The sequence below is a fragment of the Mobula hypostoma genome, chromosome 21 (genome assembly GCF_963921235.1).
Source record: "Mobula hypostoma chromosome 21, sMobHyp1.1, whole genome shotgun sequence".
Taxonomy (NCBI): domain Eukaryota; kingdom Metazoa; phylum Chordata; class Chondrichthyes; order Myliobatiformes; family Myliobatidae; genus Mobula; species Mobula hypostoma.
The window spans coordinates 27,399,221-27,425,789 of record NC_086117.1 but is presented as its reverse complement, the minus strand read 5'-3'; the positions used below and the strand labels follow the sequence as shown (position 1 = coordinate 27,425,789).

Genomic DNA, 26,569 nt, shown 5'->3' with positions numbered 1-26,569 from the left:
GTAAAGATTTTTGTCACAATTAGACATGAAAGTAATCATTATCTTGAAACGTACGGCATCTTCTACCCCAGTCCGAATGTCTTTCAGCCGGCGACCCTCCTCCTCCCCAACCACCCCCCCGACTCATTTTCCTTTTATATTATGCCAAAATCCATTCCAAACTATCACGCAAGTCTGAATTTCCCTTCAGTCATATTACAGGTGGTGCAAACCACCAGGCCCCCGTAACTCTTGCCGACAGCGACTACAATGTCCAGAAGACATTGCACCTTGGGAGCCCCGTTGAGAGGCATCAATAATGAGGCAGCCTACAGGGAAGAAGTCATCACCCTGACACAGTGGTGTTAAGAAAACAACCTCCCCCTCAATGTCACTTAAACAAAGGAGCTGATTGTGGACTACAGGAGGAATGGAGACAGGCTAAATCCTATTGACATCAATGGATCTGGGGTTGAGAGGATGAACAGCTTTAAGTTCTTCAGCATCTACATCACCAAGGACCTCACTTGGTCTTTAAGTATTGCTGTGTGGCGAAAAACACACAATCTCAGACAGCTGAAGAAGATTGGCTTGAGTCCCCAAATCCCAAGAACTTTCTACAGGGGCACAATTGAGAGCATCCTGACTGGCTGCATCACCTCCTGGTATGGGAGCTGTACTTCCCTCAATCGCAGGACTCTGCAGAGAGTGGTGCGGACAGAAGACAGGTGTGTAAAAAGGGCCCAAAGGATCATCGGGGACCCAAGTCAATCACAAACTGTTCCAGCTGCTGCCATCTGGGAAATGGTACCGCAGCATAAAAGCCAGGACCAACAGGCTCCAGGACAGCTTCTTCCACCAGGCCATCAGACTGATTAATTCACGCTGATACAATTGTATTTCTAAACTATATTGACTGTTCTGTTGTACTGTATATTTTACTGTACCTACTATTTATTACAAATTACTATAACTTGCACATTCAGAGGGAGACGTAACGTAAAGATTTTTATTCCTCATGTACGTGAGGGATGTAAGAAATAAAGTCAATTATCTGTAGATTTCTTTCCCCCACCATCTCCTTCATAAGGACCTTACCAACATGGTGTGACCTTCACAAAATGAAGTTCGTCACGCAGGGCGCAACCGAACTTGATACCTCGCGCTACTTTTAACGGGCAGCTCGGCTAGCGATAGACATCGCGATGTTTCCGGTTCACCCAGCGCCCAACGCCAATCAGCTACGTCGGGAGGCGGGATGTATGGCAGCAAGGTTTGGTGGTGGTCGCAGTGTGGTGGCGGGGGCCGAGGTGAGTTGTTCCGTAGTAATGGGGTTGTGTTTAGTTTCGCATCGACGTGAGCGGGCCTAAGAGCGGGGAGTGAACACTGGGAAAGGCGGGTGGTGTTGGGAACCAGAGATCTGTCTCTGAAGCTAGCGAAAAAAGGGGGAGATGGATATGGGTGCCCCTCTTCTCATTACTACCATCAGACACACTCAATATTTTAAGTACGTTTCTTCCCCTCTGTCATATTTCTGAATGCTCCATGAAATCATGAACACAATTTCATTATTTACTCTGCTTTATTTATTTATTATTTTTGCTTTTGCAATTTACAGTGATTTTCTTATGTATTGCGCTATACTGCTGCTGCAAAACAACATATTTCACTATTATGTAAATGAAAATGATTCTGATCCACCGGACGCTTGGGTAGTAAGTTCAGAAACTGAACTGAAGATGGCATGAGGGATTCTGCAGATGCTGGGAGTTTTGAACAACACTCAGCAAAACGCTGGGGGAGCTCAACAGGCCAGGCAGCAACTTTTGAAGGAAATAAACAGTTGATAATTCGATTAATTCGGGCTGAGACCTTTCATCAGGACTGGAAATGAAGGGGATAGAAGCCAAAATAAGAAGGGAGGGGAGGCAGAGGAATACAAGCTGGTAGGTGATAGGGGAGACCAGGGGAAGGAGACTTCCCAGGCCAAATATGAATTGCTTCTCCTCCAGCCTTGGTTTGGTTTCAGTTTGTCAGTAGAGGAGGCTATGGTTTAGTGTGGAAATGGGAAATGGTATCAAAAATAGGTGGCCACAGGAAGTTTCTGACTGAAAAGTGCACAGAGCTGAGATGCTTAACCTTTATATTATGGTCAACTGTGCTCCCTTATCAGATTCCTCCTCCTCCTCCAGCCCGTTAGCTCTTGTGCCTATAACTTTTGACATATCCCACCCCGCCTCGTCTCACCCAACACCTGCCATCTTGTACTCCTTCCCTCCCCCCCCCCCCACCTTCCTATTCTGACTTCTATCACTTTCCGGTCTTGAAGAAGAGGTCCAGCTGGAAATATCAACTGTTTATTTCCCTCCATAGATGCATCCTGACTTGTATAGTTCCTCCAGCCTGAATGTATTCTGTGGCCTTTGACTGAGCCTCAGTCATGGGTCAACTACTGACTTTGCTTAGTTCTTCATAGAACAGTAAAGACCTGTGTGCAGAGGCATGGACATAATCTCAGGCAACGTGCCATTATGAAGGGTCTCGAATTGGAAATGTGAAGCTTGTTTGCCTTTCCACATATATGCAGCCTGATCTGCTAACTGTCTGCAGTAATCTGTTATTTTTCAGGTTCCATGGCACTATTTTGCAGAACAGGGGTATCATCCCTGCTGCCTTGAACCTTGAAGCACTTCAAAAGGTATTTTGCTGGATTTAAAGCACTTTGGGACATTCTGAGAATTTTCAAGGCACTATAGCAAATAATACAACCCTGATTTAGCACCATTCCCTCACTTTCAGTGCATTGCTTGGTTTCCCATTTTTTCCTCTCAACAGAAAAAAGCATTTGTAAGGCACCTGTCAGGATTATAGCCTACTCCAATGTAGTTTGCAGCCCGTGAAGTACTTTTGAAGCATGGCCAGTTTTGTAATGTGGGAAACATGGCACCCATTTGAAAAAGGATCTTGTGCTTTCCCGCCATATATGACAAATAAACTCTTCTCGGGCTTCCAGCCGGGTACAGGTTTCGATAAACACTGATGTTTCGATAAACTCTGCCATCTTCTTCAGGGATGATATCCGGGCATGTCCAGTCCAGTGGTATTTATACCCCTGTTGTCTGTCCCTCCTGATTGGTTAGTCCTCATCCAATCAGGTTTCTACTCTCCCACCTTGTTTACAACTGAATTCCAGTTCGTCCTTAGAGCGAGACCTCTGTCTTTGTTGAAAAAACTTTAATTTTTAGAGGAAAAGGTTTTTAACAAAGATGGAAGTTCTCGCTCTAAGTAAGAACTGGGGTTAAATTAAGCTTTTGGTATGCTGGCCTTTATAAATCAGAGCATTGAGTATAGGAGTTGGGATGTAATGTTGAAATTGTACAAGGCATTGGTAAGGCCAAATTTGGAGTATTGTGTACAGTTCTGGTCACCAAATTATAGGAAGGATTTCAACAAAATAGACAGAGTACAGAGAAGATTTACAAGAATGTTACCTGGGTTTCATCTCCTAAGTTACAGAGAAAGGTTGAACAAGTTGGGTCTTTATTCTTTGGAGCATGGAAGGTTGAGGGGGGACTTGATAGAGGTATTTAAAATGATGAGGGGGATAGATAGAGTTGACGTGGATAGGCTTTTTCCATTGAGAGTGGGGGAGATTCAAACAAGAGGACATGAGTTGAGAGTTAAAGGGCAAAAGTTTAGGGGTAACATGAGGGGGAACTTCTTTACTCAGAGAGTGGTAGCTGTGTGGAATGAGCTTCCAGCAGAAGTGGTTGAGGCAGGTTCAATGTTGTCGTTTAAAGTTAAATTGGACAGCTATATGGACAGGAAGAGAATGGAGGGTTATGGGCTGAGTGCAGGTCGGTGGGACTAGGTGAGAGTAAGAGTTCGGCACGGACTAGAAGGGCTGAGATGGCCTGTTTCTGTGCTGTAATTGTTATATGGTTATATGATAAATTGTAAACAAGATGGGAGAGCGGAAACCTGGTTGGTCGGCCCTCATCCAGTCAGGAGGGATGGACTACTGGGTATAAGTACCACCAGAATAGACATGCCCAGGCATCAACCCTGATGAAGATGTCAGAGTTTGTTATAGAAACATCGGTTATAGTTGAGACCTGGACATGCTGGAAGCCCAAGAAGAGCTTATTCATGACAGCCATTTACATTTGGTAAGTTTCTACAAACGCTGCTGTAATATAACCAGATCACATTTATAAGTGAAGCTGTGTGAGAGATGGATACTGGTGTAGGACTCTAGACGTAACTTACTTATTTTCAAACAATGCTGCTAGATTGTTTACATCCACATGAGAGGGGAAAAAAAACACCCCAGTTTAATACATAAGAAGTCACAGCAGTCTCTGAATACTCTTCTCAAACCTCTAGACTAGAACTGAACCTACAATCTTTGAAATTAGACTCATTAAATCCAGCAATTAGGTTATTACATTGATTACCATCCCTAGAGTTTTACTGTGACCAATTGTCAGCAGCTCTAGACCATGACTATACAAGAATCGTGATCACTTATCTTGCATCTGTGAAAGGCACTTATGTTTCAAAGGTTTATTTATTATCAGAGTATGCAAGTCTGAAATTTTCCTTCTCCAGATAGCCACGAAACCAAGTAAGAAAAGGACGGCAGCATGATAATCGACCCCCAAATCCCTCCTCCCCACACAAAAAAAACTAACAAAAACGGAATCAGCACAGTGACCCCCAAGTTCCCCTCACCCGCACACAAAAAAACGAGAAGGATCGGACGGAAACACAGAATACAAAAAAGGCCATAAGACTGAAAATAAAAGCCCACAGTCCAAGTCCACATCCACAATGCAGAAAACATGGACAACATTCTCCCCTCTGTAGCAGAGCAATCTCACCAGCAATTAAAAGGTAGTGTCCTCACTCCGTAGAAGAGTGTTTGACCTAACAAAAGTACAAGATAGCAGAGAAAGTGTTGAAAATGCTCTAATCACGTGCTTCCTTTTTTATTGTGACTTCTCTCAGTGTAGGACAAGAGCAGAATGTCCCAGCAACGGACTCTGCCTCAAAGTAAGGAAATCCTGCTCCAATCCTACAACAAGAGACTGAAAGATGACATCAAATCTATTCTGGATAACTTCACGGAAATCATTAAAAGTGCTCGGGTATGTGATAACCAATCTGAAGCAAGTACAGCTGGTCTCCAAGAGAGCTTTCATCTTCCTAACATTGATCATTTAAGAAGATTATTTTTTCAATTGTACATCTGGGCCCTGAAATTTACCACGGCAGGATTTCCAGGGATGGTTGTCAGGGAATGTGCGTGCATGGACTCTGGGTTTGCATGCATTATTTTCCAGCAGTCTGATTGGACAGGTTTGGTCCATGTTGTGTGGGGAGTGGTACAGGAGTGACTACACCAGAAGTTAGGTTTCCACCTGCATGGTGAAGAGATTGTAGGAAGATCGGGCTATGTAAGTTTACTGTGATGTGAAGGTCAGTGATTCTGTTGTAAGAAACAGAAGCAAATGGGTTATTTTTGGGTAGGAAGGAAAAATATTACTGCTCCTTCTTACTCAGTCTGGAAAAGCACAATTTTTCTACGTCCTGATACCAGTCTCTACTCAGCCAGTGAGTTTTCATTTGGTCCTTTAAGAGTGTGCCTGCAGTCTCCAGCTCACCAGTCATTTACCCTGATCTGCATTTTGCCTCACTGCTCCAGCAGCTTTCAATGTCTTGCAGACTAACCCCATCACCTTAAATGTTTCTTTTCCAGAAACTTGTTCAACTTATCTTTCATTTGTGATTTAAAAAAAATTGTTCTTCTCTTTCTTGCCTTAGGGATTCATAGTGTCTTAAATTTCAAAGCCATGTGGTCAGGTCAATCTCATTCATTGGCAGCACCTAATTTCTCAAGTTTCCTGTGAAAGCCATGCCTGTACCTGGTGCTGGGGTTGAGTTTTCTGCCCATTTTGTATTATAAACCATATGAACTACTGCAACAGAATGGCACAATGACACTGTCATTGAAACTCTGCCTCACTGTTCCAGTGACCTGGGTTAACATAAAAAAATCCTACAGCACAGTACAGGCCCTTTGGCCCACAAAGCTGTGCCGAACATGCCCTTACTTTAGAAATTACCTCGGGTTATCCATAGACCTCTATTTTTCTACGCTCCATGTACCTATCCAGGATTCTAATAAAAGACCCTATTGCATCCATCTCCACTACCATTGCCAGCAGCCCGTTCCACACACTCACCACTCTCTGCGTTTTTTAAAATAAAACAACTTACCCCTGACATCTCCTCTGTACCTACTTCCAAGCACCTTAAAACTGTGCCCTCTCATGCTGCCATTTCAGCCCTGGGAAAAAGCCTCTGACTATACACGTGATCAATGCCTCTCATCATCTTATAAGCCTCTATCAGGTCTCCTCTCATCCTCCGTCACTCCAAGGAGAAAAGGCCAAGTTCACTCAACCTACTCTTGTAAGGCGTGCTCCCTGATCCAGGCAACATCCTTGTAAATCTCCTCTGCACCCGTTCTATGGTTTCTACATCCTTCCTGTAGTGAGGCGACCAGAACTGAGCACAGTACTCCAAGTGGGGTCTGACTAGGGTCCTATATAGCTATAACATTACCTCTCGGCTCTTAAACTCAATTCCACAGTTGATGAAGATCAATGCACCGTATGCCTTCTTAACCACAGAGTCAACCTGCGCAGCAGCTTTGAGTGTCCTATGGACTCAGACCCCAAGATCCCTCTGATCCTCCACACTGCCAAGAGTCTTACCATTAATACTATATTCTGCCATGATATTTGACCTACCAAAATGAACCACCTCACACTTATCTGGGTTGAACTCCCATCTGCCACTTTTCAGCCCAGTTTTGCATCTTATCAATGTCCCGCTGTAACCTCTGACAGCCCTCTACACTATCCACAACACCCCCAACCTTTGTGTCATCAGCAAATTTACTATTCCTCATCCAGGTCATTTATCAAAATCACGAAGAGTAGGGGTCCCAGAACAGATCCCGGTGGCACACCACTGGTCACCGACCTCCATGCAGAATATGATCCATCTACAACCACTCTTTGCCTTCTATGGGCAAGCCATTTCTGGATCCACAAAGCAATGTCTCCTTGGATCCCATGCCTCCTTACTTTCTCAATAAGCCTTGCATGGGGTACCTTGTCAAATGTCTTGCCAAAGTCCATATACACTACATCTACTGCTCTACCTTCATCAATGTTCTTAGTCACATCCTCAAAAAATACAATCAGGCTTGTAAGGCACGACCTGCCCTTGACAAAGCCATGCCTAATCATATTATGCCTCTCCAAATGTTCATAAATCCTGCCTCTCAGGATCTTCTCCATCAACTTACCAACCACTGAGGTAAGACTCACTGGTCTATAATTTCCTGGGCTATCTCTACTCCCTTTCTTGAATAAAGGAACAACATCCGCAACCCTCCAATCCTCCGGAACCTCTCCCGTCCCCATTGATGATGCAAAGATCATCGCCAGAGGCTCAGCAATCTCCTCCCTCGCCTCCCACAGTAGCCTGGGGTACATCTTGTCCGGTCCCGATGCTTTCCAAAATCTCCAGCACTTAATATCTACATGTTCAAGCTTTTCAGTCTGCTGTAAGTCATCCCTACAATTCCCAAGGTCCTTTTCTGTAGTGAATACTGAAGCAAAGTGTCCACTAAGTACCTCTGCTATCTCCCCCAGTTCCATACACACTTTTCCACTGTCACACTTGATTGGTCCTATTCTCTCATGTCTTATTCTCTTGCTCTTCACATACTTGTAGAACGCCTTGGGATTTTCCTTAATCCTATCTGCTGAGCCCTTCTCATGGCCCCTTCTTTCTCTCCTAATTTCATTCTTAAGCTCCTTCATGCTAGCCTTATAACCTAGATCTCTATCAACTAGTTTTTTGAACCTTTTCTTCTTCTTCTCAGCTCTTCTTGACTAGATTTACAGCAGCCTTTGTACACCACGGTTTCTGTACCCTACCATCCTTTTCCTGTCTCTTTGGAACATACCAATGCAGAACTCTACACAAATATCCGCTGAACATTTGCCACATTTCTTCCAAACATTTCGCTGAGAACATCTGTTCTCAATTTATGCTTCTAAGTTCTTGCCTGATAGCCTCATAATTCCCCTTACTCCATTTAAACCCTTTCCTAATTTGTCTGTTCCTATCCCTCTCCAATGCTATGGTAAAGGAGATAGAATTGTAATCACTATCTCCAAAATGCTCTCCCACTGAGAGATCTGACACCTGACCAGGTTCATTTCCCAATACCAGTTCAAGTACAGCCGCTCTTCTTGTAGGCTTATCTACATATTGTGTCAAGAAACCTTCCTGAACACACCTAACAAACTCCACCCCATCTAAGCCCCTTGCTCTAGGGAGATGCTAATCGATATTTGGGAAATTATAATCTCCCACCACAACAACCCTGTTATTATTACACCTTTCCAGAATCTGCCTCCCTATCTGCTCCTCGATGTCCCTGTTACTATTGGGTGGTCTATAAAAAACATCCAGTAGAGTTATTGATCCCTTCTTTCTCCTAACTTCCACTCACAGAGACTCCGTAGACAATCCCTTCATGACGTCCACCTTTTCTGCAGCTGTGACACTATCTCTGATCAACAGTGCCACACCCCAACCTCTTTTGCTTCCTTCCCTGTCTTTTCTGAAACATCTAAAACCCAGCACTTGAAGTAACCATTCCGGTCCCTGAGCCATCCAAGTCTCTGTAATGACCACAACGTCATAGCTCCAAGTACTGATCCACGCTCTAAGCTCATCCGCTTTGTTCATAATACTTCTTGCATTAAAATAGACACATCACAAACCATCGGTCTGAGCGCATCTCTTCTCCTTCACCAGCCCATTCTCCTCTCGCGCTGTCTCCAAGCTTTCTCTATTTGTGAGCCTTCCTCCGTCATTTCAGTTTGGTTCCCACCCCCCCAGCAATTCTAGTTTAAACTCTCCCCAATAGCCTTAGCAAACCTCCCCGCCAGGATATTGGCCCCCCTGGGATTCACGTGCAACCCGTCCTTTTTGTATAGGTGATACCTGCCCCAAAAGAGGCCCCAATCATCCAGATATCTGAATCCCTGCCCCCTGCTCCAATCCCTCAGCCACACATTTATCCTCCACCTCACTCTATTCCTGTACTCACTGTCATGTGGCACAGGCAGTAATCCCGAGATGACCAGCTTTGTGGTCCTGCTTCTCAACATCCTTCCTAACTCCCTGTAGTCTGCTTTCAGGACCTCCTCCCTTTTCCTGCCTATGTCATTGGTACCAATATGTACCATGACCTCTGGCTGTTCTCCTTCCCACTTCAGGATATCATGGACACGATCAGAATCATCCTGGACCCTGGCACCTGGGAGGCAAACTACCATCCATGCTTCTTTCCTGCGTCCACAGAATTGCCTATCTGACACCCTAACTATAGAGTCCCCGATCACTGCTGCCTTCCTCTTCCTTTCCCTGCCCTTCTAAGCCACCAGGCCAGACTCTGTGCCAGAGGTGCGGCGACTGTTGCTTCTCCCAGGTAGGCCATCCCCCCCCCCCAAAGTCCTCAAACAGGAGTACTTATTGTTAAAGGGTACAGCCAAAAGGGTACTCTCTAGTATCTGCCTCTTGCCTTTCCCTCTCCTGACTGTTACCCACTTATCTGTCTCCCGAGGCCCCAGTGCCTATAGCTCCTCTCTATCACCTCCTCACTCTCCCTGACCAGATGAAGGTCATCGAGCTGCATCTCCAGTTCCCTAACGTGGTCCCTAAGGAGCTGCAGCTCAACGCACCTGGCGCAGATGTGGCCGTCCAAGAGGCTGGGAGTCTTCCCCAGTGTCCCACATCTGACACCGAGCATAGAAAACCGGCCTCTCACACATACTTTCTGTCTATATTCTACACAGTTAACCTACCTGGCCTCGACCTGTTATCACCGAAGCTCTGTTGAGCCAAGGCCTTCCTACTCTGTCTCCCTCTACTCTGACGCCCACTCTATAAAGCTGTCTCCTTTTAAACTCTACTCGCTGTTCTAAGTGGCTGACATCCACACGCTTGCGCAGTCGTGCCCCAATCAAACTGCTGAAGAAATAACCAAATCTTTGGAGCATTCCACTATCATACCTGGCATCCCCACTGCTCCAACTATGCAATAAGAAAGAAAGAAAATTTGAACAAAAGAATCTACCTGCAGCCTTCATGTCTTCTCGTGAAAGCCTCTATAAGCTAAAGCTTGAGCTCTCCACTCTGAAACTTGCCCACTCACAGAATGGCTGCTCTGCTTAAACCTAACTTTTTATTGACCCTTGCAGAATGCTCAATTATGCACAATCCAGTGTCTCCTCGGAAATGGTGGAATGTTCTGACTGGCCCCACTCACCGCTTTTGAACCCTCTCCCACAGCGCAATCCAATATCTCCCAGGAACTGTGACATGCAGAATTTCCCGACTGCCACTGCTCACTTCTTTTAAATTCTCTCATTCCTGTTGTGCAATCCAATGTGTCCTTGGGAACTGTGGCACGCAGAACGTCCCAACTGCCCGGCTCCCCTCTTTTGAATTGCTGAGTTCCTCCCACACTCTGGGCTTCCCAGATCTGAGGTGGTTCCGACCAGCTGGCAGCTTACAGCAATAAACGACCTACTGGAGGAGCCCAGCAAGTCGAGCAGCATCTACGGGAAGCCACGATGCACGATTTTGACCCGAAACGTCAGCAATTCCTCTCCTCCCATGGATGTCGCTCGACCTGAGCTCCTCCAGCAGATTGTTGCTGCAAACCGCCAGCAACTGCAGTCTCCCATGTCTCCATCTGCTCATTAGCTCGATGAATTGTGGAGCAGGATGGAGGAACAGGTGCTCACCCCTTCACTCAGATCACGGGTAACCAGCAACTCAACCCATCCATGCTCCACACAACTGGGCAAAACAACAACAGGTGTTGGCATCTCAGCTCCTCACACCTTTTCTACCTTTCACTATAATCCTGGCTGATCTGCCCTATGCCTCATCTCCCGTTTCTCAGTTCCCTTCATAACAATTTATTACAGCACGTGAATGTACGTATTGGGAGCAGAAGAAAGCCACATTTTCCTTTACATACATTAACTTTTCATTCCATTAATAATCAACAATCTAAATGACCCCGCCTTAAAACTACTCAGGCTACTCCACCATTCTGTCAGGAACCGAGTTCCAAACTCACAACCCTGAGGGAAAATAAAAATTGCCTCATCCATGTCTTACTGTCGCCGGCCAAGTCAAAGGTGGTGACTAATCAGCATACAGTATAGGAGGGAGATTGAAAATCTGGCTGAGTGGTGCCCCAACAACAACCTCTCACTCAGTGTCAGCAAGACCAAGGAGCTGATTACTCAGTTCAGGAGAGGTTAAACCTGAGGTCCATGAGCCAGTCCTCATGGGAGGATCAGAGGTGGAGAGGGTCAGCAACTTTAAATTCCTAGTGTTATCATTTCAGAGGACCTTCCTTGGGTCCAGTATGCAAGTGTAATTACAAAGAAAGCACGGCTGTGCCTCTACAGGAGTTTATGAAGATTTGGCAGGTCATCTAAAACTTTGACAGACTTCAATAGCTGTATAGTGGAGAGTATACTGACTGGTTGCATCACTGCCTCTTAGTGTAGATGTACCAATACCCTCGAACGGAAAATCCTACAAAAGGTGGCCAGTCCATCATGGGTAAAACCTTCCCCATCATTAAGCACATCTCCATGAGGTGTTTCAGGAAAGCAAAGGATCTCCACCATCCAGGATTAAGCCTTACTTATAGCTCCACACAGTTACATCTCATGTTATTAGCATATCTTTCTTTCTCCCTTCTAGTGTGATGCAGCCTCTGTACCATTCACCCGAACTACTCCGTGTAGTATTCTGCTCATTCTTCAGAAGAAGTTTCTCGTTGAATTTCTTCTTAAGATTTATTACTGCCAATCTTGTGTTTATGATTCCTGGTTCTGGACTTCCCCAGGATGGAAACACCTGCCCTTTCATCACTTGGTCTTTGCCAGCTCAGTCCTGTTCAGTTGCTTAGAACCTCAGTTGTGAGCAGGGTTGCTAGAGCTGTGGGGGAGGGGGTTAAGTTTGGCAAGAGTTGGGAGCCAGAGTGATAGAGCTGAGGGTGAGGCAGTTGGCATACAACTAGATGCAGGGTGTCGTGTGACTGTGAGGATGGACAGGCAGATGATAGGGCAAAATTGCAGTCAGTGAGATGAACTGAAGTGCAAATCAGAGCAAAATTGAAAAGGGTGATGAATACACGACTGAAGGTGTTGTATTTGAATGCACATGATATACAGGATAAGGTAGATGATCTTGTAGTGCAGGTACGATGTTGTGGGCATCACTGAGCTGTGCCTGAAAGAAGGTCATAGTTGGGAGCTGAACATCACATACAATGTGATACCACATTGTATCAAAAGGACAGGCAGATAGGCAGAAGGGGTTGGGTGGCTATGTTGGTAAAAAAAAAATGAAATCAAATTCTTAGAAAGAATCCTGAAGAAGGCTCTTAGCCCAAAATGTCAATTTCTTTATTCATTTCCACAGATGCTGCCTGACCTGCTGAGTTGCTCCAGCATTTTGTGTGCGTTGGTTAGAAAGAGGTGACATAGGATTGGGATATGTAGAATCTTTGTGGGTAGAGTTAAGAAACTACAAGGGTGAAAAAACAATGACGGGAGTTATATGCAGGCCCCCAAACGGTAGCCAGGAGGTGGGGTACAAATTATAACGAGAATTAGAAAATGCAGGTCAAAAGGGCAATGTTTTAGAACATAGAATAGTACAGCACAGTACAGGCCCTTGGGCCCACAATGTTGTGCCGACCCTCAAACCCTGCCTCCCTTATAACCTGCACCTTAAATTCCTCCATATACCTGTCTAGTAGTCTCTTAAATTTCATTACTGTATCTGCCTCCACCACTGACTCAGGCAGTGCATTCCACGCACCAACCACTCTCTTGAGTAAAAAACCTTCCTGTAATATCCCCCTTGAACTTCCCACCCCTTACCTTAAAGCCATGTCCTTTTGTATTGAGCAGTGGTGCCCTGGGGAAGAAGCGCTGGCTATCCACTCTATCTATTCCTCTTAATATCTTGTACACCTCCACCATGTCTCCTCTCATCCTCCTTCTCTCCAAAGAGTAAAGCCCTAGCTCCCTTAATCTCTGATCATAATGCATCCTCTCTAAACCAGGCAGCATCCTGGTAAATCTCCTCTGTACCCTTTCCAATGCTTCCACGTCCTTCCTATAGTGAGGCGACCAGAACTGGACACAGTACTCCAAGTGTGGCCTAACCAGAGTTTTGTAGAGCTGCATCATTACATGGCGACTCTTAAACTCTTATCCCTCGACTTATGAAAGCTAACACCCCATAAGCTTTCTTAACTACACTATCCACCTGTGAGGCAACTTTCAGGGATCTGTGAACATGTACCCCCAGATCCCTCTGCTCCTCCACATTACCAAGTATTCCGCCATTTGCTTTGTACTCTGCCTTGGAGTTTGTCCTTCCAAAGTGTACCACCTCACACTTCTCCGGGTTGAACTCCATCTGCCACTCCTCAGCCCGCTTCTGCATCCTATCAATGTCTCTCTGCAATCTTCGACAATCCTCTACACTATCTACAACACCACCAACCTTTGTGTCGTCTGCAAACTTGCCAACCCACCCTTCTACCCCCACATCCAGGTCGTTAATAAAAATCACGAAAAGTAGAGGTCCCAGAACTGATCCTTGTGGGACACCACTAGTCACAATCCTCCAATCCGAATGTACTCCCTCCACCACGACCCTCTGCCTTCGGCAGTCAAGCCAATTCTGAGTTGATAGGAAAGGGTCACTAACAGGGATGATGGCAGAGCAGCAACGGCTGGAGTTTCTGGGAACAAATCAGGAAGCGCGGGATAGATACATCGCAAAGGTGAAGTATTCTGAGAGGAGGATGACAAGGGAGGTCAAAGACAGCGTAAAAGCAAAAGAGAGGGCATATATAGCAAAAATTTGTGGGAATTTAGAGGGTTGGGAAGCCTTTAAATACTAACACAAATCAACTAAAAACTATAAGGAGAGAAAAGATGAAATATGAAGGTAAGCTAACCAGTAATATAAAAGATGATACCAAAAGTTTTTTTCAGATACATAAAAGCTAAAGGAGAGGCAAGAATGGATATCGGATCACTGGGAAAATGACGCCGGCGAGTTAGTAATGAGGGACAAAAAAAATGGTGGACATACTTAAGTACTTTGCATCAGTCTTCACTGTGGAAGACACCGGCAGTATGCTGGAAATTCAGGAGTTTTGGAACAAAAGTGAGTGCAGTTGCTATTACTAAGGTGCTTAGGAAGCGGAAAGATCTAAAAGTAGATATGACTACACCACAGGGTTCTGAAAGAGGTGGCTGAAGAGATTGTGGAGGCATTAGTAATGATCTTTCAAGAATCGCTAGATTCTGGAATAGTTCTGGAGGACTGGAAAATTGCAAATGTCACTCCACTCTTTAAAAGAGAGAGGCTAAAGATAGGAAATTATAGGCCATTTAGTCTGACCTCAGTGGTTGAGAAAATGTTGGAGTCGATTGTCAAGGATGAGGTTTCGGGGTACTTGCAGGCACATGATAAAATATGCCAAAATCAGCATGGTTTTGTAAGGGGAAATCTTGTCTGTCAAATCTGTTGATATTCTTTAAAGAAATAAGAGACCGGATAGACAAAGGAGAGTCAGTGGATCTTGTTTAAGTGGATTTTCCGAAGGCCTATAATAAGGTGCTGCGTGCGAGGCTGCTTAACAATTTGAGAGCCCACGGTATTTCAGGAAAGATACTAGCATGGATAGAAGATTGGTTGACTGGCAGGAGGCAAAGAATGGAAATAAAGGGGGCCTTTTCTGGTTGGCTGCTGATGACTAATTGTATCTCACTGGTGTCAGCGTTAGAACCACTTCTTTTCTCATATATGTAATGATTTGGATGATGGATTTGATGCCTTGTAGCCAAGTTTGTGGACAATACGAAGATAGGTGGAGGGGCAGGTAGTGTCAAGGGAGCAGGGAGTCTGCAAAAGGACTTGGACAGATTGGGAGAATGGGCAAAAAAGGGGGCAGATGGAATATTGGCATTCATTTTGAGAGGACAAGAATATAAAAGTAAGAATGTAATGCTAAGGTTTTATAAGACATAAATCGGACTGCAGAGGAGTATTGTGTGCAGTTTTTGTGCCCCTTATCTAAAAGATGTTCATGAGATTGATTCCAGGAATAAAAGGATTAATGCATTAGGAGCGTTTTGATGGCTTTGGGCCTTTACTCGCTAGAGTTTAGAAGGATGAGGGGGGATCTGATTGAAACCTATTGAATATTGAAAGGCCAAAGGTAAAGTGGATGTGGAAAGGATATTTCCTGTAGTGGGAGAGTCCAGGACCAGAGGGTGCAGCCTCAGAATAAAGAGACATCCATTTAGAACAGAGATGAGGAGGAAATTCTTTAGCCTGAGGGTGGTGAGTCTGTGGAATTCATTGTCACAGATGGCTGTGATGGCCAAGTCATTGGATTATTTGAAGCAGAAGTTGATAGGTTCTTGATTAGTCAGGACATCAAAGTTTACAGGGAAAAGGCAGCACAAGTGGGTTTTATAAATGAGCCATGATGGAATGTTGGAGCAGACTCGATTGGCTAAATGGCCTGTTTATGCTCCTATGTCCTATGGCCTTGAAAAAAGGCAGCATCTATGGAGGGGAAGAAACAGAACTAGTTTGAGGCTTAATGTAAAGTCCCTTTCACGTTGAGATATATTAATCTGAAGCTCAATCTTGTCTTGCAGGTTGAAGACGAGACGCAGGTTTCCCGCGCGACTCAGTGTGAACAAGATCACTATGAGATGCATGTGAGAGCAGCAAATATTGTACGTACCAAGGAGGTCAAATTCACAATTTTGTCTGAGTAGTTTATATTTTCTGTGTCTCTTCTTGGTCCCACACACGCTGAGTCTTGCTAGGGATGGGTCCCACATATGCTGACCCTTGCTGGGGTGGGGGTGGGGTGTTCCCACACAACCTTTCCCAACCATGATTTCCCCCCTCCCTGCATATGTAGAACACCCCAAATGGGAGGATTACAAGGCAGCACAGCTGAAAGATCATTGGTGTGAATTATTAACGTTATTCCTCTTAACACAGGCGGACTGACCTGCATGTTCTATTTTTATTACAGCTGAACATAAAGTTGCTTTTCATCTTTGGAACTTAGGAAACTAGAATTAGAACTTCATTTAAAGTTTGATAAATTCCTATGTAAACATTTTGTATAATAGTGAATAGCAATTTGGTAAGAAATGTTAGCATGAACCAGTACCCATACCGTGTTTAGAATAGCTGTCAGGTTTTGTATCACAGACTTAGTGATGTGAAATTTGTTGCTTCATGGCAACAGTTCAGGCAAAGACATAAAAATGATTATAAATTACCCAAAAAAGAGCACAACAAAGAAAGGAATAATGAGATAGTATCCATAGACTTTTTGAGAATCTGATGGTGGTGGTGGAGGAGATGCTGTTCCTGAATTGTTGAGTGTAGGTCCTGTATCACCTCACTGATGGTAGGAATGACTAGAGGGCGTGTCCCAAACGGTGAGGTTCCTTAATGATGGACGCCACCTTCTTGAAGATGCTGTTGATGATGGTAGGGAGGCTAGTGCCCAGGATGAGGCTGGCTGAGTCTACAGTCCCTGGCAGCCTCTTGCGATCTTGTACATTGGACCCTCCATACCAGGCCACGATGCAACCAGTCCTAATGCTCTTCACCGATTGATGGAAATTTGCAACGGCCTTTGGTGACACACCAAATCTTCTCAAACTCCTAATAAGTAAGAGATGCTAGCATGTTTTCTTTGTGTTTGCAACAGTGTATTAGGCCCAGGACATGTCCTCCAAGATGGTGACATCCAGAAACATCAGGATGTTGAGACACCAGTCAACTAGCCGATCCATCTCACTCCTGTATGTCCCCATCTGAGATTTCATCAACAGCAGTGGTGTGATCTGCAGATTTATAGATGTTGATTGAACAGTGCTTAGCCATACAGTCATGAGAGTGCAGAGAGTAGAGCAGTGGGTTAAGCATTCATCCCTGAGGCATGCCTGTGCTGATAGGAGGTATACTGAGGAGGTATAACAGCTATATTCAAGGTATTGCAGTTCATGATGATCTAATGCGTTATAATGTCTTAAATCAACATTTACAGTGGAAGCTTTCAATGTAATTTATCACCTTGAAATTTCATTCTTTGATATTGTTTCATATCTTACAGGGGAGAATGTAATTTATAAATATGGACATTTGTAATAAAGAGTGAGTGGTACATAGAAGAAAAAATAACAACTTTGAAGGGAAGCATTCCGTCCCACAAGTATAGTGGAGTTCTGGTATCCTGTAACCTGAAGAGTTGAAGGTGGCAGACAGTTAACAATTTTGAAGCTGAGATTGGTTCATTTTTGTTAGATAAAGGACATTCACGGTTACAGAAAAGTGGTTAGATGAAATTATGATATCTGATTGAATAAGGGAGCAGAGTCAAGGAGCTGTATGGGCTGTTTCGATATAATAATTTCAGAAAATTGCTTTTGTATCCTCAAGAGCAGAATGTTTAAAATTAACTATTCATCCAGGTCCAATCATCTCTCACCCACATCTCTTAGTTTAGGCCTTCACTTGTCTTAACACCACTTAAGTAATGCACAGTGAAATTGACCTGTAAATCCACAGTAGATATATATATATATGTGTGTGTGTGTGTGTTTATATATGTTTTCATTCTGTGTTTTTGTTTTCTATATATATCTATAATATGTTGTTGTTGTTCGTCCATCGTTGACGTCGATGAGGACCTCAACACCATTATGATGGTGTCGAGACTAGCGCGTGATTTGGATTTAAGTGAGGGAGAGTTGCGCAGCGTCAGCCTCACTCTCTCTTCCCAATTCCCATCTGGATCCAGTGGCAAGACGGCTGGAGATGGGACTAGGCGCAGTGGATGACCAGGACGTCTTCTGTGCCTTGTCCTGCTCTACACGTTCCACGACGCTTGCAGAGACCGCCTTCTTAACCAATGGACCTTCCATTGGTCTCGTCCGCTCAATCCGCCGGAGTCTGTCTTCACATGCTGGGATAGACAGCTCCCTATCTCACCGAGGGTTTGAGACCCGTCGGCTACCCTCACCTGGTTTAGCCGGCATGTATAGATAGATAGATAGATGTATAGATGTGTTTTCATTCTGTGTTGTGTTGATTTAGGTGCGTGCTGGGGAGTCTCTCATGAAGCTGGTGTCAGACCTTAAACAGTTCCTGATTCTGAACGACTTTCCCTCCGTGAACGAAGCCATAAACCAGCGAAAGCAGCAGCTTCGGAGTCTACAGGAAGAATGTGACAAGAAGCTGATCACCCTACGAGATGAGATCGCGGTTGATCTGTACGAGCTGGAAGAAGAATATTACTCCTCCAGGTACAAATAGCACGGGACTGCCCTTCCTCAGCCTCAAACATGTCTGAACAGCCACGACGGGTTCTGACATACTCCACAGTGTAACCAGTTTCACCTTCTCAGAATGTTAGACTTTTTTAATCCCACAACATAATATTCTTCTATTGCCATGTTTAACAAGCTGAGGTTCTTGTACTGATTCCATTGCACCAGGGTATTTCATTGAGATGAGAAGGGGTTTCTGCTTAAACTGTTTTCATAATGCTGCTTATTGTAGATATCCTTGTGTAATGCACTAGAAATGGAAATTGTTCTTTTGAGGATAGTTTGTGTTCTGGTTTAAAGCACCTTTACAGTACACGATCACCTACTGACCACAGTTTTGGTCTAACACAATAGCTGCTTTTACAACCCGACCAGTCAGTGCTTATTAGCCTTTCATAGAGACTTGCATGCAGGGATAGGGAAAACAGTTGTGTTTTTCACGGTTTCTCTTCGTCCCAACTCTGATGTTAAACAAATTGCTGACATTTCACTGAAACACATGGTAAGTAAATGTAGTTTATTCTGCACCCTAGCTCCCTTCCACAATGCCTTATGAAACATAATCCTTTGTGGGGGAACTGTGGGGTGCAAATGGCCTCCTTAAAGGTGTTTGCCAATCCATCGTCAAATATTCAAGGAGGGTCACTAAAACATTCCCTCATGCAGTTTTGAAGAAGCTCCCTCTGCTTCAGCGCCTGTTAGAGGAGTTTGCTTTTCCCTGTGCAGAAGGCATTGAAAGTTAGAGTATATTGTACCTTTTTATGTAAGGTGGGAAAAATGCTTCTTTTATGTTTGACAATCATTTTTAAATGGATATTAGTGTCCTGTTCTATGCAATGAAAATATGAGAAATTTTATAATTTTATAAAACATAAACTGGAATTCTATATATTTCCCCAAAAATATAATCTTATACATTTCATGTATGCACTACCCCTTGTTTGTCACAATTTAGAAGTCACACTGTGTATGACACAAATTTCATGTTTTTAGGGGAGGGATGTAATCCTATATTTGTTTGCTGTAGAATGACTTTTTGATCATAAAAGATAGGATAGTTACATCCTTTTTTCCCCACAAGTAGTATGTTAAAGGGCATTTGATTTAACTCACGTCGCAAAATATGTTGTATATAAAGATCGCTGCAGCGATATTTTATATAATATAAATTTATATTTTCATATTCTTGTAAGCTACAAGTTGCAACTGTTAAATTGAAGCATTGAGTAATTCAGAGCCTCTCATTTCCACAGTGAAATGATACTATCACCAGCATTGCTGTTTCAGTGAACCCACTTTGTTCCATAGCATTTCCTTATATATCTCATATCAGCTCTGCCAATTGCCTACTTAACTGTTGTAAATTGCTAGTTTATGTAGTGTTTCACATATCAAAGTGGCTTCTTAATAGTAAACCCCATAATATTTGGTCTTCATCCAGCTGTAGAGACTCAAATGTTCAATGCCTACCCAGATATACTGTTGTTTGTACATCTTGCGTGAATCCCACGATGTCATGTTATTGTGACTGAGTTGTACATCTCACAATATTCCATGCATGAGTCACCTACTTTTCCCATTATCCAATTGCAGCCCCTGTGCTCAGTAAGTAATTCTGTTGCATCGTGAGTAAGGATTTGGTCAAGGCCTGCTCTACCGAGATCCAGAGACTGGCCCCCAGAGCCCAAGATCTTTGTTCTGTATGGTGAATACTATTGGGATTAGAATATTTTCTTAGCTATACAGATCTGGATTCCATCCGTGGTGTGTTTGTAAAATACCAGTCTTAGTCAGAGCTGGGAATGGGGTCTGCCACAGTTGCTCCTTGTCTGGAGAGGAGATGTGGGGGGCAGTCAATCACAGTTTCTTCTGATGACTGCTAGTATGATCGACCCTTCCTGGAAAGTGTGCATTTTCTTGCATACAGTTAGCCAAGTTGCAGTGTTACCCAATGTCAGATAGGTGGTCAGTGTGGAAGTTAAGGGCCAAAGAATCTGGTTCTGTGCCTGTATGGCCCTGGGACTTTATCAAACCTGGCTGTTTGGAATTCGTGTGGGACAGTGAGATATCAGAGAGTAGTCGGCCCTCGTCCACAGCACAAAGAAAACTTGCCCTTGGGGAAGGAGGAGGAGAAATAACCAGCCAGTCTGGGAACTGCATGCAGGAGAAAGAGCACATGAAAGCTTCCCAAATATCTTTGCATACTCTTTAGAATCAATGTGACCACATTGCTGATTCTTTTTCAGTGAAACACGTTCCTTAGATTTTAAAGCTACTTGTCACTGGGGTCTGTAATGGTTCTAACTAACTGCTCCTTCCAGTAATGAGTGATGTCCAAATGAATATTACATTTAATAATTGTCATTTAAACTTTGTGCCTTGTTCACTGTTCCCAACATTTTAAAGAAAGCTGTTTTTATTTCTGTATATGCTTATTTTAAGATTTATATATAATTTAGACTGGGTGCTAATTTTGTTACATATTCTAGCATCCCATTTTAAAGATTCATCTTCTTATACAGAACTTAAATAAAGTTAAAACATACAGATCATTGATTTTCAATTTCTGTGTTGTCCATTTAATGTCACTCCTTATCTAATTTAATTTCCACCAAGCTTCCATCTGTCAGTTGGTTTCTTTTAATTTCCTCAGAAATTTAACTTTTATTCATAATACAAGTTATTCTGCAGAAGCAGAGATGGTTAAAAAGACAAACGAACCCACAGAGACTGATGAACAGTCAGTGTTTCTCCCATGACTTCACTGTGTTAACTGATAACCTGTCAGAATAGGGATTGGGGTGTTACTTCCCTGTGTTGTAGAGCAGGGGTTATGCCATGGACCAATACCATTAAGCAAGGAGTCCCTGGGCCCCAGGTTGGGAACTCCTGGTGTACAGGGAGCTTTACCATTCTAGTTAACCTATGCTAATATGACTGGGGTGCTTGATGGGACCCCATCATTGATGGGACCTCTGAAGATTGCTGTCTTGAAGCTTATTTTCTAACAGAACCCTATTCAAGAAGAACTTGCATTAATTTGGTGCCTTTAATGTAACCAAACGTGCCCAAGCAGGCAAGGAAGTGATTTTCCAAATGATACACAGTACCACAGGGGATTTTAGGGTAGGTGACCAAAGGATTGACCATAAAAGATTGAAGGGGTGTGTTACACAGGGAGAGTGGTTTATAGCTGAGCACTTAGATCAGGATTGAACTGACAGCCAGAATTGGAGTGACGTAGAGAGGAATGTAGAGTTACAGAGATAGAGGTTAAAACCACAGGATCTACACTGGAGGATAAAAAATTCCAGGTAAAGTCAGTGAGCATTAGGTGAACAGAACAGGGTGACTTAGGATATGGATAGCAGCTCTTGATAGGTGGCATAGAGAACTTTGGAACAAAGTGGATAGTCCACGGCCAGGGAACAGAGGGAGAGAGCAGAACGGGGAAATATTTGAATTTGTATTTAATTGGTGAAGAGACACCGAGAGTGTTTGTGCACCTGGTCTTGCACAAAGACCTCTAGTTCATTCTCCCAAGCCTAGCTGGCGCTCTGTGAGTAGCCTCTTGCTTCTGAGATGTGAGCAAAACAAAGTCCGTACATACTGAGGGAGTTTTGCATTGTCAGGGATGGTTTCCTTTGGCTGTGTTGTTTAACTGAGTCCTTGAAAGCCTCTTGGAAAAGGTCCCAAGGTACTGTTTAAGGAATAGTGAGGAGACCTTGGTGTCTGGCCAATACAAATCCAAAACATAGAGTAGCTGGTTGGCCATTATTGCACTGTGGGCTTAAACTGGCTGTCTACTAAGTATTTATTACTAAACTCGTGGGTGTTGGTGGTGTTGTGTGCGCTAGTTGATGAAAGTAAGGATGCAGTTAGCGGCAGGTGGTTAAGAAGACAAACAGTTCTGTAGGACCTTAGTGAGACCACACCTTGCATACCATGTACAGTTGTGGTCTCCTTGTCTGGGGAAGGACGTTCTTGCTGGGCAGGGACTGCAGCAAAAGTTCACTAGACTGGCTGCTGCTGAAGGATATCCTGTGGTGACAGGACTGACACAGAGAGATTGGAGAAATTGACATGTATTTGCCGGAGGTTCGGAAAGTAAGAAGGACTCTACTGAACACTAAGCGCATAGATGCTGAAAGATGTTCCCAACGGCAGGGTGTCTGGAAGCAGGAATCACGTCCTGTAGGATCGCGATGAGAAATATCTTGTGGGGAAACCTGAATACTCAGTTGATACCATATTATTAAATGTATTCAGTAAGGAGTTGGATATAGTTCTGATGGCTAAATGAAGGGGTTAAGGGAGAAAGCAGGAAGAGGGTACTGAATTCGTGTGATCGGCTATGACTATATTGACTGGTGGAATGGGCAAATGGCCTACTGTAGCTGCTTGTTTTGGTAAAAGTGTTTTGTTGGTGGTTCAGTAATTTGGGAGTTCCGGAGCTGTTGAAAGGCATTACAGAAATGCAAGTTCTTCCATTTCTTTGTCACTAACTCCCTTTTATATATTTTTTGGTCATAACTCTTGATTCATTCTTATATCCGTTGCTCTTCTCTCTTACGTCATCTTTGTTCCTGGCAAGCTACAGCCTGTGGGATGGTGCTGACCTCCCACTCTGTGAAGCATACCGGAGACGGGAGGAGGAGGGGGCAGCCACAGCTGAAGAGGAGATGGCGATGGAAATCGTGTCCTCTGCCTCGGTGGTGGCCCCTGGAGAAGCTAACACTGGAGCAACGCTGAGCACTACAGCCTTGCAACCGCAGGTGAACGGCCACAGAGCGGGCACCCCGGATCCTGTCTGACGGGCAGCAGAGATCTTGGACTGAGCTGCCATGTCCGCAACGAACAAAGCTGCTGGAATGGAGCAGTAACACAGACGAGAACGTTTCACAACATGCATTCAAAAGCGCCGTGCCTCCTCTAACACTGTTTACGAGATGCTGCTGACCAGGCAAACAAGTCAATGGAAAAAAGGACTCCTGGGAAATTGAGGTTGCTGCAGTGGAATTAGAAAGAGAAAGATGGATTTGTGGATGGGGTGAAGCTGGTCTTACGGCACTGGCACAGGGTTGCTCATGGTGATTTACCTGCCTTTTTTTTTGATCCGGGTCTCTCCCATTTAAAGCGAACAAAACAAGGGCAGTAAAGCTGGCTAGCCATTGATCGAAGGCCAGCTTCTCTCTTCACCGCCCCAAGCCCATCCAAAATCTTTTTTCTTTCTGACGCTGATCAACTTACTGTTCATTTTCACCTCTTTTTGAAAGGGATACGTTCTTTTGCCTGCTGTTTGGTTAAGTGGCTGATTTTCTCCATTATTGGGTCAGTAACTTGGAACTCACGGCATTGTCTGACATGTGGTTTGTAAATGTAATGGCAACATTTTCATTTAGTTGCTTGTGAGTTCTAATCTGGGCGAACATCCAAATCAAACAGGAAAATTCAAGGTAGGAAACTTCATATATTTTTAACTTCAAACTGTTTGACCTCAAGAGAACAGCAAGTAGTTAAAGTGTTAACAAAACTTTGATGTGAAAGTGACTGTGCAGTACTGCCTGGAGCTGAAAGCTCACTGTAATCCTCAACAGTATTACTTGCTGCAGTCATAGTGTTGACGCAATAAAAGTATTACCATTCCTGAAGAACTTGCAGCAAAATGACACTGTGTAGTTTTTCAATTTGTTAGTAAATTTCAACTGGAGGCAGTTGTTCTGTGTTTTTTTTTGTCCCATAGATTCTCATTCAAGGTGTGACAAGTGATTGTGAAGTCTATGCCTTATAAGATTAAAAAGTGGTGGTGTGTATTAGCCTGTCCTTAGCAGTGATGGATCTCGGCCAAGGTTTCACCGTACCTGGGGAGGGGGAATGAGGTGGAGGGAAACAAGTGGCGATTTTACTCCTGTCCCCTGATAGCCTGCGTACAAAATGATGGTTTGATGATTGTCTCATACACTGAAAGATATTGAAAACTTTCATTTTGTGAAGGTCATCTGATTTCAAACATGGGACGTACTGGGAAGAAGAACATAAAGGATGTCCCATGACCTTTGTACCATTGAAAGTGAGAGAAACACTTATTGTAGTTCCATTCTGATTGGAAACAAGTTAAACTTCAGTTGCACAACAAGGCTACATTAAACATATTGGCTGATGCTTAACTGCTTGCGATTAGCACTAACAGAATCATGGGGAATGTTACGAGAATACACATAAAATTAAGATGTTTGCTGGCCTGGGCTAGCATCAGTGGCATCAGCAGTTGGTCTGCCACCTGCCCTCAGGGGAAGGAGAGATAAGGAACAATGGAGCAGCGTCTGGAGATGTGTAATGAAGGGATGTGGGAGGAAGAGCTGTCTGGAGCGGCTCCCCCCTTTGAACCCTGAACTGTTTGAAGTGATGGACAGGTGATACCCCAGCAGGGGGATAAAAAGGGACAGGTTCGCTAAGACAGACACACACGCCACCCGAGGTAACGAGACCCTGGAAGCGGTGCGCTTCTCACGAGTGGGTGAGAAGTGCCAGACAACGACAAGGGTGGAAAGGTACGATCAGCGGGAACCCGGTGTGTGTCCGCCCTTGCCTGGGTGCCGGGTTCACTGCAGAGGATCGACCGCATCTGGAGGAGGGGTCACAGTCGGTGACCTCAGGTGACATCACCAAGGACCTGCCCAAAAGCTGTTTGTGAGCCATCCCGCTGGTCTGTGAGTGAAGCAGTGTTCTGAATGATCAGTTGTTCCTATTCTGTCTCTCTTCCCCCACCTTGTCCATCGCCATGGCAACGATTACTGCGAACTGAACTACAAACTGGACTGAACTTTGAGTCATTTTGAAATTGGTCATTTACCCCTAGACAACGATAGAGCTTGATTGATGCTGTTATCTTAATTCTGTGCACATGTGTGGTTATCATTGTTGAATTGTTGCATTTATTATCCTTTCGATTACTGTGTTGCTTGTTTCTTTAATAAAACTTTCTTAGTTCTAGTACTCCAGACTCCAACTGAGTGATCCATTTCTGCTGGTTTGGCAACCCAGTTACTGGGTACGTAACAGGAAATAATGATCTCTTGCTGAGTTGTGCCTGTAACCACTTGTGTAAGTATCCAGCCTTAATTGATGATTTTGATTCTGACATTAAATCGCAGAACAATAATTTGAGAATAAAAAGCTGTTATCATAAAAGTGACCATAACAGTAACATGAATGCAAATTCCAACTGGTTCAGTTGTCCCTTTAGGGTGGAAACCTAAAGTGTTGCTCTTTTGTTTCTGATTTTATTCTTCTGCTCTGAACTCAGCCAGAAAGCAGCTGGCAGGTTATAAAGAACTCAGACCACCACCTTTGGGTGGGTGATAAATGCCAGACTCTCCAGTGTCCCCTGTACATCAGATCATCTCATTTTAAGTTAATTTGGGGATAGATGGTCTAGAGCAGGGGTTTCCAACTGGGGACCACGGACCCCTTGCTTAATGATATTGGTCCTTGGCAGAAAAAGGGTTGGGGACCTCTGATCTAGAGGCTTGACTGCTCGGCCCATTTTAGTTGACGTCACTCACCTTGGCCCCTCTCCTCACCCACCTGCTGCTTAAACTGGGAATTGCAATGGCCAACGAGCTGAATAGACACTGAGATGACAGAAAAAAGTTAAGGGCAGAAATTATTAAATAGTATAGAAAAGGGAAAATTTTAATGAAGAAAGGTTGTAAATTAGTTTTATCTGGGGGGGGGGGAAGACACCTTAAACCCTGCAGTACTCCCTCGGTCCTGTCTTTCTAACTAAGAAGCATTTCTTCTGCAGTACCCCTTCAGTAGTACAGCAGCTGTTTTTGTTGAGTGCCGTTGACTCATGCTGACTCTATGGATAGTGTAGTTGTCCAAGATACTTTAGTAGATTGCCAGGCCTTTCTTCCGCGCAGACACTGCTGCCTGCCCAGGTTGGGACCTGGTCAGATATATCTGCCTCAAAGTCCAGTGCTGATGCCACTACACCGCCAGTTGGCCCA

General features: G+C 44.1%; 1 protein-coding gene across 6 annotated transcripts; it reads left to right on the top strand.

Annotated features, from left to right (window-relative positions):
- Window positions 1-1,215: 1,215 nt before the first annotated feature.
- med22 (mediator complex subunit 22) lies at window positions 1,216-25,491 on the top strand. 6 transcript variants are annotated; one of them, XM_063073750.1, is made up of 6 exons: window positions 1,216-1,289; window positions 2,608-2,677; window positions 4,990-5,129; window positions 15,858-15,938; window positions 18,325-18,533; window positions 23,158-25,490. In XM_063073750.1, exons 3-6 carry the CDS (start codon window positions 5,007-5,009, stop codon window positions 23,369-23,371), a joined length of 627 nt encoding a protein of 208 aa, XP_062929820.1. In that variant the 5' UTR covers window positions 1,216-1,289; window positions 2,608-2,677; window positions 4,990-5,006; the 3' UTR covers window positions 23,372-25,490. The 6 variants fall into 6 exon arrangements, with proteins under 6 accessions (XP_062929820.1, XP_062929816.1, XP_062929822.1 ...); XM_063073746.1 differs by having other exon boundaries at window positions 23,152-25,490; XM_063073747.1 differs by having other exon boundaries at window positions 1,244-1,289; window positions 2,590-2,677; window positions 23,152-25,490.
- The last annotated feature ends 1,078 nt before the right edge of the window (window positions 25,492-26,569 follow it).

What these genes read in the sequence shown, in the direction of transcription:
- med22 (XM_063073748.1), top strand. Translation starts at nt 5,007, where the DNA reads ATGTCCCAGCAACGGACTCTGCCTCAAAGTAAGGAAATCCTGCTCCAA. An exon ending in AAATCATTAAAAGTGCTCGG is followed by an intron (nt 5,130 to 15,857) that starts GTATGTGATAAC and finishes CTTGTCTTGCAG; the next exon opens with GTTGAAGACGAGACGCAGGT. An exon ending in ATGTGAGAGCAGCAAATATT is followed by an intron (nt 15,939 to 18,324) that starts GTACGTACCAAG and finishes GTGTTGATTTAG; the next exon opens with GTGCGTGCTGGGGAGTCTCT.